The sequence below is a fragment of the Carassius auratus genome, chromosome 30 (genome assembly GCF_003368295.1).
Source record: "Carassius auratus strain Wakin chromosome 30, ASM336829v1, whole genome shotgun sequence".
Classification (NCBI taxonomy): Eukaryota; Metazoa; Chordata; class Actinopteri; order Cypriniformes; family Cyprinidae; genus Carassius; species Carassius auratus.
Window position 1 is genome coordinate 15,602,310 of NC_039272.1, and position 16,380 is coordinate 15,618,689.

General features: G+C 35.7%; 1 protein-coding gene across 3 annotated transcripts; it reads left to right on the top strand.

The window, feature by feature from the left end:
- The first annotated feature begins 56 nt into the window (after positions 1–56).
- Positions 57–15,446, top strand: usp20 (ubiquitin specific peptidase 20). Of its 3 annotated transcripts, none has more exons than XM_026211683.1 (25): positions 57–340; positions 1,268–1,366; positions 1,452–1,505; positions 1,611–1,673; positions 1,796–1,930; positions 2,150–2,252; positions 3,211–3,280; positions 3,387–3,500; positions 3,636–3,714; positions 4,149–4,581; positions 5,695–5,841; positions 5,937–6,049; positions 6,351–6,523; positions 6,696–6,790; positions 6,922–6,955; positions 7,143–7,188; positions 7,270–7,450; positions 7,569–7,695; positions 9,076–9,245; positions 10,640–10,721; positions 11,015–11,123; positions 11,670–11,772; positions 12,667–12,735; positions 12,859–13,023; positions 13,956–15,446. In XM_026211683.1, the coding sequence occupies exons 2-24, from the start codon at positions 1,286–1,288 to the stop codon at positions 13,011–13,013; spliced, it is 2,736 nt and encodes a 911-aa protein (XP_026067468.1). In that variant the 5' UTR covers positions 57–340; positions 1,268–1,285; the 3' UTR covers positions 13,014–13,023; positions 13,956–15,446. The 3 variants fall into 3 exon arrangements, with proteins under 3 accessions (XP_026067468.1, XP_026067467.1, XP_026067466.1); XM_026211682.1 differs by lacking the exon at positions 57–340 and adding an exon at positions 373–906 and having other exon boundaries at positions 6,720–6,790; XM_026211681.1 differs by lacking the exon at positions 57–340 and adding an exon at positions 374–906.
- Positions 15,447–16,380: the final 934 nt, after the last annotated feature.

The following is a 16,380-nucleotide window of genomic DNA, read 5'->3' on the forward strand; positions in this document are numbered from 1 at the left end:
ATACAAGCGTTTAACGGTGTAAAGCGACTAATGGGGATGAAGATGCTGGTTCAAGATCAGCTATTTATATGACAAATAGAAAAAAAAACTAAGGAAAAAAACCCTCTCAGAAATATCAACTCCTAAATCAAGCAGCATGTAAACTGTATAAGTTTAAGTAAATTAAAAATAGTTTTTGATCAGATGAAAGAACTGAAAGCGTTCATTGGCTCTGTCTAAGCTGTGACGCACACTCATGCTGTATTCAGTATGGATGCTGCTTAGTGCAACACTGATACAAAACCCACCGATTGGCCTAAAATGATTGTTTATAAGCGTTATTTTTGTTTCTATCTGACAGGTAAATGTTTCTTCTTATCTTTCTTTCGGTTTAAGCGCAGTGTCACTGTTTATTTGTTTAGATACTATCATGTCGAGTCAGCGCATGAGAAGTGTTTTGCAGCCCGAGAGGAAATATGGCCTTTTTAACGTAACGTTAGTCTGTAAGATCTTGATGTTAAACAGCTTTTAGGTGGCTGACGATGACACGTAGAGCAACTGTAGGCCGTTTGTTTTGAGTTATTATTCCTTAAATCAATAGTGGGGCAGATTCATATTATTTCTTGCCGTTCTTTACGGATTACTGTTTAAGGGAAATTAATTTAGTGGAAAATTGATTTACGGATTAATTAACTTTACATCTTTATGATGCATTACTGTGCATTTCTTCACTGTAACAATAATAGTCGTCTTTCTCAGTCGTGGTAGGCGCATGAAACAGCAGTTTTTTGGGGGGCTCCTGAGAGTTTCAGACACAGACTCACAGCTAGCTTCTCGCTGCTAAATAACACACGTCTTCTTTCATTATTTTTTTAAATAATGCATTCATTGATGGCAAATGTTCTCCGTTACCCTGATACCGAGACTGTAAGTACATTAGAAGGTTGTACTTGAAGGGACATATTCAATATGTAATGATGTTTTTCCAAAACCGTGTGACTTTCTTTTCTTGTTCTGTGGAACACAAATGTAGATGTTGCATATATATATATATATATATATATATATATATATATATATATATATATATATATATATATATATATTGCATAGAGTTAAAGTCAATGGTAATATTTATTTTTGTTCACCACAAGTAAAAAAAAAAAAAATTATTAGATTTTTAAAACAACATGAGGCAGAGTAGACGATTTCATTCAGTTTTTCAGTGTCTGTTGTACTGATATTGTACCAGTAGTTCTCAAAGTGTGTTGTTTGTGCATTGTAATAGAGTGAGGTGAAAATCAAGATGACTGACAGTGGGGACCTTTGTCATCACTTGGACTCTATTGGTGAAGTAACGAAGGAGGAACTGATCCAGAAATCAAAGGTTAGAATCACGTTTGCTAATATTTAAGTCTTGAATGTGTTATGAGTGGTGCACAGTGAATTTTATCTCATTGTTTTTACTCAAGGGCACATGCCAGTCATGTGGAGTAGGTGGACCCAACCTCTGGGCATGTCTACAGGTCAGGAGCCTTTTCCCTAGCAAACATGTTAGATAAGTAAAATGCATTTTAGGCCTAGACATTTTTTTCATGATTATTATTCTCTTTGTCCTGCTTTCCCCACAGTGTGACTGTTCTTATGTAGGCTGCGGAGAATCATATTCTGATCACAGTACTATACATGCACAGGTGACATTTGTGTTCATTCAATTATTCACTCCATTCTCTGGCATTCGTTCTGTTCAGTTATTTTCCATATCAGTTTCTCTTGTTCTTTTGTGTGTGTGCATCTTTTTTTTTCTTTTTTCCAGGCCAAAAAACACAATCTGACGGTAAACTTGACCACATTCAGGGTGTGGTGTTATGTCTGTGAGAGGGAGGTGTTTCTGGAACCAAAGCCTGTTACTCCTGTATCATTAGCTCACCGCTGCAAACCACATGAACAGGTAAAGTCATCAGACTATTTGAAACATCTCACAGAAATATGCACTTTTAGCTTTTTAGGATTGTGTAAACAAGATTAAGATGGTTCTTCCTAATTGAGGTTGGTCGTGTCTCCTTCGTTATTAAAATCAGTCTTAACATGTAATTTAGACACAATAATTTATAAAGCACATGTGTAGTACATGAAACTTAAATCTTTTGTTTTTTTTTCATCCCCAAAGGATCCTCTTCCCCAAACAGCATGTCACCCATTAAAAGCAGTTCCTATCGCAGTGGCGGATGATGATGGCTCAGAATCTGAGGAGGATGAGCTCAAACCTAGAGGTATAGTTATATTAAGAAGTTAGCTAGCACACATTGCATGGTATTTCAAATCCTCTAATAAAGGCTTAAAGGAATATTCCACTTTCTTTGGAAATAGGCTCATTTAACAACTACCCTAGAGTTAAAAAGTTGAGTTTTACTGTTTTTAAATCAATTCAGCCGATCTCTGGGGTCTGGCGGTAGCACTTTTAGCTCAGCTTAGCATAGATAAGTGAATCTGATTAGACCGTTAGCACCTAAAAATAGTGCCCAGCAACTTTGCTAATTACTACACGAACTAGCTGGGGACTATTTTCAGGCTCTGTGTAATATCACTGCGCCTGCTGCACCCATGACACAGCAACAAAGTTCCTTGATTATTACGCCGGAATGAGATTTTTTTGATGAGTCTAAAGTTAAATAACAACATTTATGCCTCCTTGCTGAGTAGAAGTATTGATTTCTTTAATCAGTTTGTTTCTGAAATGGCAAAGCTGAATTTTCTGGTTTGGTGTTCAAAAACCCCAAATCAGAAACTCAAGAAACTGATTGGACTCTAAAGAAACATTTATTTTATCAATGTTGAACATTTTGGTGAAACTGTTACTTGTTTCAGATTTTTTGATGAGTCTAAAGTTGTAAATTACAACATTTATGCATCCTTGCTGAGTAGAAGTATTGATTTCTTTAAAAAAAAATGTAAGTGACCCCAAATATTCACTGTAGTCGTCAGTCAGTATGGATTTTCAAATGACCTTTTCTGTAACTTATATATTTACGAACAGATGAATATTATCTCTTGCTTATGCAACATTTTAAAGGCGGGATTGAATAATGTCTATAATAACAAGTAACCAATCACTTACCTTTTCTGTTCTCTTAATATGAGAAGGCTTAATGGAAGTAAGGCGAATTAAATTGGATCTGATTGTCATTGGTTATGTGTAACAGTTAAGAATATCTCTTCCACATGCCATAGGTCTCACAGGAATGAAGAACATTGGGAACTCCTGTTACATGAATGCTGCACTGCAGGCCCTCTCCAACTGGTGAGCTCACAACTTGTGAAGCATGAATAAGCCTAATTCAGACAACACAAAGTGGAAGCTTGACTGATTTCAATTGACATTGTTTCTTTCTATTTTCCTTCTCCAGTCCTCCTTTGACTCAGTATTTCCTGGATTGCAGTGGGTTGGTCCGTACGGATAAGAAGCCGGCGTTGTGTAAAAGCTATCAAAAGCTTATCTCTGAGCTCTGGCACAAGAAACGGTAACAAGTTCTGGCTTGCCAAACGGTTAACCTAGACCTGGCCTGTTTTAGCTAACTTAATCTTAATCTATTGAGCTTGGTCCTAATGATCTGAATCTTATCGTTCTTTATTGGTTTCTTTTTAACTCTGTCAAGGCCAAGTTATGTTGTGCCCACTAGTCTGTTTCATGGAATCAAACTGGTGAACCCCATGTTTCGTGGCTACGCTCAACAGGTATATAAAGCAAGTAATTTAAGTATTCTTTATATTCTGTTTATAGTAGTTATTCATATTTTAAAATGTCTTTTATTTTGACACTTATGTTTTATTTGTTTAGTTGCTTTTGTCATTTTTAGTTTTTAAAATATTTGTTTTAATTTCAGTTGTATTTTCAATAATTCTAGTACTTCAGCATAAACATAAGATTTTATTCAGATCATTTGCCAAAGTAACATTTTTAATTGTCATTTTCTTAAGTGTACATATATTGTCTAACATTTATGTTATATTTTAGCTTTTTCAATTGACCAAAACAATTTTGATATTTTAGTTTAAGTTAACAGTAACGACACCGATATGGAAATTATTGTGCAGATTTTAATACTATCATAAAAGCCCCATAGTGTTTTTTATAAAGTTAACACTCCTTGCTTCTGTCTTTTTTTTAGGACACTCAGGAGTTTTTGCGATGTCTGATGGACCAACTTCATGAGGAGCTGAAGGAGCCTTTGACTGACTGCAGCGGTGCAATCTCAGATGTCGAGCCTGACCACAAGGTTGACAGCCGTAATCATGTCGATGGAGACCGAAGCCCTTCTGAGGATGAGTTCCTGTCATGTGACTCTGGATCAGGAAGCGAGAGAGGAGATGGAGAGAGAGCTGGAGGAGAAGCAGAGCTGCTCATCCAAGATGAATGTGTGGGAGTGAGAGGAAATGGAGTAATCTCGGAGAAAGAAAGATTGAAGGAGAGAAGAGGTGAAGAGAGGACACGGGAGATGGACGAGGATGCAGATGTGGACACGACTGCACAAGAAGGACAGGCAGAAAGAGAAACTGAGGCAACAACTGCAACCACACATGTGCCGGCACCAAGAAATACAGGTATGACGTTCTTATAGTCGTACACTACCAACATTTTGGGGTCTTTTTGTGTGTGTGTGTGTGACTGTGTGTTTGAAAGATTTCCACCAAGACGGCAAAAATACAACAAAAACAGTAAAATTGTGAAATGTTTTTACAATTATTTTAATATTTAAAAAAATTTATTCTTATGATGGCAAAGCTGAATTTTCAGCACCCATTACTCTAGTCTTCAGTGTCTTTCAGAAATTAAACAAATTCTTCATTTTTGCTGTTTAACGTTTTTGTGGAAACTGGAAACCATGATGCTTTTTAAAGATTTTTTATTGAAAATAAAGCACAAAAGAACAGCATTTATATCAAATTGAAATATAGTATTTTCTGTCACCTAATTCAATGCCTTTTTCCTGCTTAAAGGGGTCATTGGATTATAAATTCTTTTACATGTTTTTTTAAACATTAATGTGTGTTGGCAGTGTGTGTACATATACATACATATCTACCATATAATGATAAATTGTATGGATGTAATAATGAATATAGCTTTGAAGCTGCATTTAAACTGCATTTTGGAAGTTCAAACTCAGGGGCACCGTAGAAGTCCATTATACGGAGAGAAATCCTGAAATGTTTTCCTCAAAAAACATAATTTCTTTATGACTGAAGAAAGAAAGACATGAGCATGTTAGATGACCAGGGGGTGAGTACATTATCTGTAATTTTTTGTTCTGGAAGTGAACAACTCCTTTAAGTAAACAGCCTCTCAGAGCAAGTCTAGTCACCCCACAGAAGAGAGGGGCGGGGTTAGCAGAGCTCATTAGCATTTAAAGCAACTTGCAACAAAATGAGTTGACTTCTGCAGAGCTGATTTTGACATGATAAAAAGGGTGTGTTTTACAATTCCATTGAGAAATTTTAACCAAAGTATGTTCTAGACTTTTTATTAAGAACCTTAAGAATCATATCAACTCTGGGAAAATGGGCATCCGATGACCCCTTTAAAATAATTAATCTTACTCATTCCCAGTCCCAAGTTTTGATAGGGTAGTGTATGTTTAGTAGTTTATGAATGGAAATATAATTGTTTAAAATTACATAAATCTTCTCACTTCCTAATCCCTCTTTTTATTGCAGAACCTGATAATGAAGCCTCCATGCATTGTTCATCCTCTCGTCCCTGTAGCCCCACTCACAGTGTGCAGGAACTCCACTCCAGACTCTCCAGCAGCCCACCAAGATCCAGCCCCCTCAGAGCTGGACCCACTTATACGCTCAAGAAAGGTTTGCTTCTCACATATGACTTAATACAGCATAGTATAAAAACAAATTGTATTTTGCTTTGCATTGAATAACCATCATGATTGTTTGTCCTATAGCTCAGATGCTCCTAAGCACCAAGAAGAAGAAGCAGTCCCGTTTCCGCAGTGTTATTTCAGATATTTTTGACGGATCCATTCTGAGTCTTGTTCAGTGTTTGACATGTGACAGGGTGAGGAAGGGTGCAAGGAGTTTTTCTGTCTTTAGAGGGCACTATGCATCCAATCACTTTCATTACACTTAAAAAATGCATTAAAAACTCCAAGATCATCATGCACCATGTAGTTTCTTAGAAACTCCACTTTCAATTCATATCGCTTCTCAAGAGTATACTGCAATGTATAGCTGCACAAACAGTTTTCATATCACATAAACCAAATGTTATTTAACTGTATAATGATATATTTTAAGGGAACGGTATGTGTGAGACAGCAAAAAGAGCAATGTTTCAAAGAAAATATCTGCCTTTGTAGGTTTCAACAACGGTGGAGACCTTTCAGGACCTCTCTTTGCCTATTCCGGGTAAAGAGGATTTGGCCAAACTCCATTCCTCCATCCATCAGAGTGCTACTGTTAAAGCTGGTGTCTGCACAGAAGGCTACGCCACCCAGGGCTGGATCTCCTACATCATGGAATCTATACGAAGGTATAGTGAGAGAGTGATTTGGCAAGAGAAATAACTTTATTTTTAAACAAAAGTCTGTAGTGTCAGTTTTTGAATGTTAGTGTGTTTAATAAAAGCTGAATGTAAAAAAATAATTTTAATTGCCCTGAAAACAGACATTGATCTTTTAATATAAACGTATGTGTTCATGAAGGTTTGTAGTGTCGTGTATTCCCAGTTGGTTTTGGGGCCCAATGGTAACGCTGGAGGACTGCCTGGCAGCCTTCTTTGCTGCTGATGAGCTGAAAGGTAAGCACATCGTGTTTGACATTTCTGAATGTGCAATATGAATGAGATGGGCAAGATGGAAAAAAATTAATATTCCCTTTTCCACTGCTTGTCAACCCTTGGTTGATGTTTATTTTCTTTCTGCCAAACAGGAGACAACATGTACAGCTGTGAGCGATGTAAAAAGTAAGATTCCTAAAATGTGTGTGATAAACACGTAAAAATGTAGTGTTTGCTATGCTGTGTAAATATTAATAGTCTAATAGTTCATTTAAATAGTACTTTTGTTTTTACAGCCACAATCATGCAGTAACTGTGGTTTGCATGTTTAAATGATGAAACATGATCTTATTTACTCAACCTGTTTTCCCAGATTGAGAAATGGTGTGAAATATTGTAAAGTTCTGCGGCTGCCAGAAGTAAGTATCTTTGTAAATTTGCTAATTTACTGCTAACTACTTGCATTCCTAGTGAGTTTGAATGTGTCATCTCCTTTTCAGATATTGTGCATTCATCTGAAGCGTTTCAGGCATGAAGTCATGTACTCATTCAAGATAAATAGCCACGTGTCATTCCCATTGGAGAGTTTGGATCTTAAGCCCTTCTTGGCTAAGGAGAGCCCATCTCAGATTACTACCTACGACCTCCTGTCTGTCATCTGTCATCACGGCACTGCTGGAAGTAAGTTGCTTCTGTGTAATATTGCGAAATAAATTAGAGCAGAAGCTTTTGGCAAGATGAGAATTAAGACATTATTTTGTAATTTGATTTGAGTGAATTTTTTTGTTTTGTTTGACAGGTGGTCACTACATAGCGTACTGTCAGAATGTGATCAATGGACAGTGGTATGAGTTTGATGATCAGTATGTAACAGAAGTTCATGAGACGGTAGTGCAGAACGCTGAAGCATATGTTCTCTTTTACAGGTACACTTCTTTTTTTGACCTTGTAATGGTTGTGAATGACACACTGAGTAATGTTTTTTTTTTCTCATTAAAGTTATGGTGAAATGGAAATTTGTGCTTTTTCGAAATGTGTCTTTGTAATTTTTCCCATCACTTTTCTCGATCATTTAGTCTGCTTAAATCCCGCCCCTTTTTTCCCAATTTCATACTTGCATATTGATCTGCCACAGTCCAATCAACAGATAGAACAAAGTTTCAATATTCCTTTTCGCTCAGATACTGCAGGAGATCTGTCATGCCTCTATACTGTTTTTCACAAAGTAAAATAGAGTAATTTTGAAAAATTAGTAATACAACATATTTATTAGGGGTGTAACGATCCACTTTTCAATTGAATTATTTCACAATTCAATTACATATATTTTTTTTAACAAAATGAGATTTAAGACAAATTTTGCATAAAAAAGTGTCTCTTTATTATTTTTAAACAAGATGCCGTACATTTCTTTGTGAAATTTAAATGTCTAAACAAAACTGAACTGAATTTTAAAACAAATCCTAAATCAAATAAATAACAAAGGCTTTGCCTGTGGTCTTTCCATTTAAAATTAGAGGCAACCACTGGATTTGAATCATAATCAAAACAAAGTTTTTAATCCAAATTAGATTGCATAATTTTAAAACTTAAAGCAAAAACATTATGTTCTGACTTTAGCTTTGTGAATGATGCTACCTAAAACATCTGCATGAAGTAAAAAGCAGCAACCAGGTTGAATGAGATGCAAATTCACTCTTTAACAACAGGTGGTGCTAATAATAATAATAATAATAATTATAATTTTATTGCAGACACAGGTCCATATAACAAAACATACAGCATAATGGAACAACTCTTATTTATAGATCTAGGGTTTGCTTGGCATAACACAAAGCAGCTCTGCTCTTATAAACACTACCACAAATATGCATTATACAGAGGCATAATGAAAATAAAATGCCTAAAATCTCAACTTTTTCTGAAGTCAATTCCCCTCAGAGAGCACTACGCCCTACTGTATCTCACTTCATTTAACATCTTAAATGATTTGAATCGTGACATTTTTATCGATTTTCAACTAGGGATAAACGTGCATTACCAAATATTTCAACCAGCTTATGGTGCATTTTTACATCCCAAACATTAACATTAGTGGAAGATCGCAGTTATATCAGTAGCCTAATGATAGCTTTTTTATTTTTATTCTACATGTAGTGGGTTGCCTCTTCAAGGAAGCTGCCATGTTGGCATCACGTGACTTGCCATGCATGATAATGAATCACCAGCAAAATGAAACAATTTTTGTTTTATGACATGGAGTAAAAGCAAAAATGATTATAATTTTATGTTCATTTCTCTTTCAGGAAGAGCAGTGAAGAATCTGTGAGAGAGAGACAGAAGGTTGTTGCTCTGGCTAATTTAAAGGAGCCCAGTCTGCTGCAGTTCTACATCTCCAGAGAGTGGCTCAACAAGTTTAACACATTTACTGAGCCCGGACCCATCACCAACCACACTTTCCTCTGTCAGCACGGAGGTATAATCACACACTAATACTCTGATGTATATCTGATTTAAGTGTATTAATTTAGGAAGTATTCATTTATTTATATCAAGGTTTGTGTTACACAATAAGTTGATAAGAGTTTAGGGGGGCACTTCTGAGTCTTGCTCTGTCATAAACCTTTGTTTTTATACATCTAGCTGTGATGACTGTGCGAGAATAAAGAGTTGAATGTGAAATATAAATTGACTTTAGCAAGTATGTTAATAGATTTACTGGCTACAGTTTGTGGTAGATATCAACTGATGTAAGATGACACAATATGGATAATTTAAAGGGATAGGCACCCATAAATGTATATTCTGTCATTAATTACTGCACACTCATGTAATTCCAAACCCGTATGACCTTTGTTCATCAGAACAAATTTAGATATTTCTGATGAAATACGAGAGTTTTCTAACCCTGCATAGACAGCAACACAAAAACCTTGGTCAAGGCCTAGAAAGGTAGTAAGGACATTGTTAAAATTGTCCATGTGACATCAGTCGTTCAACCTTAATGTAATAAAGCTATGAGAAACAGACATGTTTTTTACGACATTAGGGTGAGTAATTAATGACTGATTTTTTTATTCTTGGGTGAACTATCACATTAATTTGCAAGAACTATAGGTTGGACCTTATTTTCTTTTCTTTGCCTCACATAAGTGACATGAAAGAATAAATCAAGGACACAATCTTATAGTGTAAATGTTTGTGCTTCTTCTCAAATCGACAGATTTAAGCCGTCACACCTCACACATCTTTTTACAGCATTTTTTTCCCTCAGTGGAAACTTTACCTTCAGAAGTTTATCTTGGATGGCTGAAGTTAGTTTTTTTCCTCCTTTAGAGCTCTATGTGATGACTCATGTGTGAACTATTGATTACATTAAGCCACCGAATGAGTGTATAAATGTTTTTATGTGAGACACTTTTTCACATAAAGCAGTGGTTCTCAACCTTCTTGAGTCGAAGACTCCTCTTCTTCTGAGAGAATATTCAAAGGACATCTTATCTAAACCTAAAATATATACCTCTGGTACTTCTACTGTAAACTCAAAAATATGATGCAGTCTAATTTTGTAATCTTCATTATCAGTGTTTAAAATTATGGTTATAACTAAATATGTCTTAAAAAATATTGGGCCCTTCTTGGATGCTTGCTGAGGCCCCCTATGGAGTTTCTTGGTTGATAACTGCTGACATTCTATTTCAAGTGACAATGAGCTCCACGGTTTAGTGCAAGAAAATCATCCAGTTTTGTCAGTTACGATTAATAGGTAATTTTTAGCCCCCCGCTCAATAATGTGCACATTGGTGGATTTTTAATCTTTTTCACTTACTGTAAGCAGTAAAAACTAAACTCCGCTGTGATTTTATACAGGAATCCCACCTACCAAGTACCATTATGTGGATGATCTGGTTGTGATCCTTCCCCAAAATGTGTGGGAATATCTCTACAACAGGTGAGTCATACATAGCGGTGCACATTTTTGACTTTTAGGAAGTCCTCGTGACATTTACCGAATTAGTGGAATATGGTATGACTTTTTAGCTTTTGTTTTGGTGAAATCAACAAAATCTCAGTCCAACCCTGAACTAACAAAATGCGTATGGAGTTCTTTTGGTTCAAGCCACCTGATGTCATGTGTATAGACCTCCACCGGCAGTTCAGTGTAAACATTGCTGAGTTATGTGTTTGCTCTTTTCATAGGCCATGCTTTGAACGTTTCCTCATGTTTTGAAACATTTTTCACAGGTTTGGGGGAGGCCCTGCCGTGAATCACTTATACGTGTGTGCCATCTGCCAAGTAGAGATCGAGACTTTAGCCAAACGGAGGAAACTGGAGATAGACACTTTTATAAAGGTGAGCAAATTACCTCTAGTGACATTCAAGTACAGACAAATTAGTGCCTGCTTGAGTATTGCCAACTATTGTAACACACTTAAAAGTATACAATGCAATTCTACTTAACACCACAACCCTCACTGTCAATCAGAGATTGGGAGTAAGAGTATTTGAGTACTGCTTTACTAGCTTATGTCCTCAGAGAACATGGTGTGGAAACTCCTCTTAGAAGGAGCATAATGTTCTTGGAAGTGTTTGGTGTTTGTAAAAGCCAGAGAATTGATGAAGCACAGACTGCATGCTGGACAGATCGAGGGTGTGATCTGCACTGCAGTCTTATCAGAAGTGCAGTATCTGTGAGATGCATCTCTAGCTTTGGATCAGACATGTTTTAAAGCTTTGGAAATATCTAGATTTCTTGTATGAAACTCCTCAGGTTTGCAAGGGGAAAGTAAAATATAACAGTTGAATTGCTATATAATACAATTCAGTCAAATGCTGAAATGCTCAGAATGGTTCAAGGGGGTTTGATCTCTGTTTCTCTTTTTCTCTTACTGTCTATAGTTAAATAAGGAGTTTCAAGCTGAAGAAGCACCTACAGTCATCCTGTGTATCAGCATGCAGTGGTTTAGAGAATGGGAGAACTTTGTCAAGGGCAAAGACAACGGTACGGTCTCATATAAACAAAGTAATGCACATGTCAAGAAACATTCAACTTTGTTTTTGTTTTATCTGAGAAAATATGCAGCAAAATAATGTAATCTGTGGCATTTAGTACACTGACTTAATGGAGGTATATAAGTGTCTGGTTGTACTTTGTGACCATTGTGACATTTTCTATTTGTGTTTTAACATTTTTAAATTTGTGTGTGTGTGTTGAAAATGTGCAGTATTTTCAAATAATTACAAATAATTTATCGTTCCACATTCTTTAATTTGCGTGTCCTTGTAATCTCTAATGAGATGCCATCCCTTTCCTCCAGTAATTTGTCACTCACATGAAACGATTGCATTAAGTAGCAAATGATAACAATTTAATCATTTCCTGGTGGACAGATGTTCTTCATTTGACTTGTTTGAGATGCTCTTCACTCGCATTTTATGTCATAATAGAGAAGAACAGTCAATCATAATTTCCTTTACATCCTGACTTCATATATATTTAAAAATATATGTTCCATTGACTTTTACTATTAGGACAAAAATCACTGCAACATTTATACAATTTCTTACTGATATATTTTTCCTGTGTTCCACAGAGAAAAGAAAAAATATGATTTGATGACTTAAGGCTTTGTGTAAAATGTATCGCAAAAGTCCATGTTAGATTTAGGTAAATTTTTATGATGTGTATTTAGTACTCCCCAAAAATTATAAACACTGCATCTCTAAAACACATTGAAAACACGTTTGAGTGTTTTGACACGGCCACATCGACTCTTGTTAGCTCTTCCAAGACCACCCTCTGTATTTTCAAGGGAATGTTTGCTTATGCACTGTAAAGGTCATTATTTTTATTTTTTTTTTATTTTTCTCTCTGGCTCTCTCTCTGCTGGTTTAGAGCCGCCAGGCCCCATTGACAACAGCAAGATTGCAGTGATGAAAGGCGGACATATCCAGCTTAAACAAGGTATGGAGTTTTTGTGTGCGTCAAATTGACGTGTCTGTGACTCATCTTGTTTCAAAACGTTCTGACACGCATATATGTGTGTTTTATATATATATAATTCCTTATCTGTGGCTTGGTTTGTAGGAGCAGACTATGGGCAGATATCTGAAGAAACATGGCAGTACTTGTTAAGTATTTATGGCGGTGGGCCAGAGATTGCAGTGCGGCAAACAATCAGCCCCCCAGACACTGACACGCATGGTGAGAGGAAGATCGAGGCGGAGACTAGAGCCCTGTGAGACACAGATGGTGAGACACATAGAATAACCACAAAAGTATTTAAAACACTAAGCCACACTTATGTGTTATGTATACCTCAGTACTTTCCAAAAGTTTAGGGACAGTAAAATTTTAACATTTATATTTGTATTATTATTTCTTTTATATGCGTGTTGTTAAAACAGTGTATTATATCTACTCTTCTGGTTCAACTGTTTGAACCCGAGGGGAGCACTTTATACATCCTCTAGTCTGAGAAAGTGAAGTTAGTTCTGAGAAAGCTCTAGCATCATTAATGCCAGACATGTTTCACCAGCTTATGGTACAGACAGGCTGATTCGTCACTGATAAACACATCACCCTTGTGTGTGTGTGTGTATGTATGTGTCATAACAGAGTTACAACCATTCTTCAGTTATGGGGAACTCTTCTTGAAATTCTAATAAAATTAAAGTTCTTCAAACTTGGTTTTTAAAATATTTAATACTAGATCCTAGAAGGTTTTCATTCATCATTTTGGTATAATGTAGTTTTTTGATGGTATGTGTGCGAGATGGTAACACATGTATAAAGAGAGATTTCAAATTTTTTTTTAAATGTGCTGATAAAGCTATAGACTTTAACTACTCTCTCTCTCTCTCTCTCTCTCTCTCTCTCTCTAAATATATATATATATATATATATAGTCATGCCCAAAAATATGGACACCCTTGGTAAATATGATCAAAGAAGGCTGTGAAAATGAATCTGCACTGTTAATACTTTAGATCTTTTATAAAAAAAAATGCTCAAAAATCTAACCTTCCATTGGATAATAAGAATTTTAAATGGGGGGGGGGGTATCAATATGAAATAAATGTTTTTCTCTAATACACAAAGCTCCGAAAATAAACATATTTAATAAGGCATAAAACATGAATTTGTTATTGATAGGTCTTCTTTGTTTCGTTGCTCTGCTGTAGGTACTGAAGACCCTTGTGTGGATGACCGTTAAGCACTATGCTTACATTTCTGTCTCACAAGCACTTTGTGAGCCTCTCTGTGGATCTGCTATTTCTGACAGCGCTCTCCTAGTGTAGGAAAGGGTCTTATTTATTAAGTGACTAAATCTGCTATCTGATACATGCATAAAACATATTTAATATTCATGAACATGCTTCATTTGTGTGCGCTGGTTACATGCTTGATTCTGTTGTCAGTGGGACTAAGGGCAGTGCCGTAAGCGTTTCTCAGTAGAGCAGAGGTAAATACATAATTCATCATGCAGGACACATTCATATCTTTGTTAGAGCTCTTTGCTGATGTCTGCCTAGGCAAAACAAGGCTTGTACTTAGTACCTGCATGTTCAAAGAAGCTTTCCCTGTCCCCCAACTCCACTATATCCCAATAATTCACGCTAAAAATGTGAGGAAATCAAGCATTTTGGCACTTTGGTGTTTTTCCGAAGAAACAACTGAATCATAATAGTGGTGAAGGCTTAAAAGGTTTTCACTATTTCACATCAAAGTGAGTTCTGTTTATGTTCCAACTCACTTCTTACCTTCGCGATCCATTAAAACAATTTCCGTCAATACTACACAATCCAATGTTCATGTTCACACTGGCCATTAAATCTTTTTGGGAACTATGCTGTAAGAGGGATACGTTGTAAAATTGCAGAAATATGTTGGTGCCGACACGTTTGCTCTGGAAGTTATGATTCAGGCATTAAAGTAGCAACAGGCTGTGATGATGTAGGTGACTTTGCCTTTACATGTTGATGATGAAGTTTTGTATTATCTAGGACTGTTGACTCAATGCTACTGAAATCTGACTAACTATCAGGATGTGTTTCTTTTCTGCCATTAATATTGCATATGGTTTTATTGCCCTTTAAAATCCTCTGTTTTGGCATAGCTCCATGCTCTGTCCCAATCAAAGGAAGTGAATCTTTTCCGGATATCCCTACCAGTGACACGACTCAAACAGGGTTGTGCAAGCGACAATATTTCTTCAGTATTAAATGGTCTTCAAAGTTTTCTCCATTTCCTCAGACCGGCAAAAACATTTACCATTTACTCAAATGCTTGATGTGTGGTTAAAAGCTGCATCATTTGTTACACTGTTTCAATGATGCAGCACCATGGTCCCAAATATAACTAAGCTACATTTCTAAGGGAACGTGCAATGAGGTGAATCAGATGTGTTAGAAATGTTAATTAAATGCTGTCTTTTCAAATGTATTCTTTGTACATAGTAAACCGTGTAACAGTTTTTTATTTATGAATGTCTCATAAGCAGGTCAGAATTGCTTAGTTGTGTATAGGAAAACATGGTCTGTTACATATTTTGTTGCAGGAACCTAAAATTCCAAGGTACTTCTGATGTTATGTCTTTTTAACGTAATTGATTTAAATGTTAAGGTCTGTCTGATTTGACAAATAGAAATAAAGCCTGATCTTTCTTCACGGTGTCCATTTGTTTTCTTTTATTAGTTTATGTGCATTCCTTATGGTTCCCAGAATCTTCTCCACATCTACGAGCAATGGCTGTGATTACACTCATGAGTAGTTTGATGCAGTTATAAAATTTAAGATCTTTTTTGCAAAACCTTAACCAATGGCCACACTTGTTAAAGGGATTGTTCACCCAAAAATGAAAATTCTGCCATAATTTACTCACCCTGATGTCTTTCCAAACCTGCATGAGTTGTTTTCTTATGTTGAACATAAAACAAGATATTTTGAAGACTGCTGGTAATCATACAGTTGGTGGTTCCCATTGACTTTCATAGTATACCCCCCCCCCCACTATAGAAGTCAATGGAAACCACCAACTGGTTGATTACCAGCCATCTTCAAAATATCTTTTTATGTTCAACATAAGAAAGCAACTCATACAGGTTTGGAACCTGAATCCCTTTAACACTGAAAGGGAAGTTACTTCTTAAGCAGCATTCTAATTGTATTATTTTTAGCTGATTTAAAAAGAATTTATTTAAAATTAATTGTTTTAATAAATTGCTCTGAACATTGACAATATACCCAGGGTTAAGCTTCTATGAGTTATATACTGTAATAATATTTAATGATATTTATTTTTATATTTACCATTTTAATTGTTTTCCATTTCTTTTTGTATGTGTTTCTGTCATTCTTTATTTTTATTTCAGTTTTAGTCATTTTAATACTTAAACTTTTGTGTCAGTTAGTTGCCAAGGCAATATTTTTAATCATTCATCTATTTATTTTTAGATAGATTTTTTTTCTGATATATATATATATATATATATATCTTAATTTCTGTTTGTGTTAATTTCAATTAACACATTTTTAAATAAACAATTTTTAAGTTTTTTTATTGGTTTTAGTTACCAATAAGAGCAAAGACTAAAAATAAACAACTCA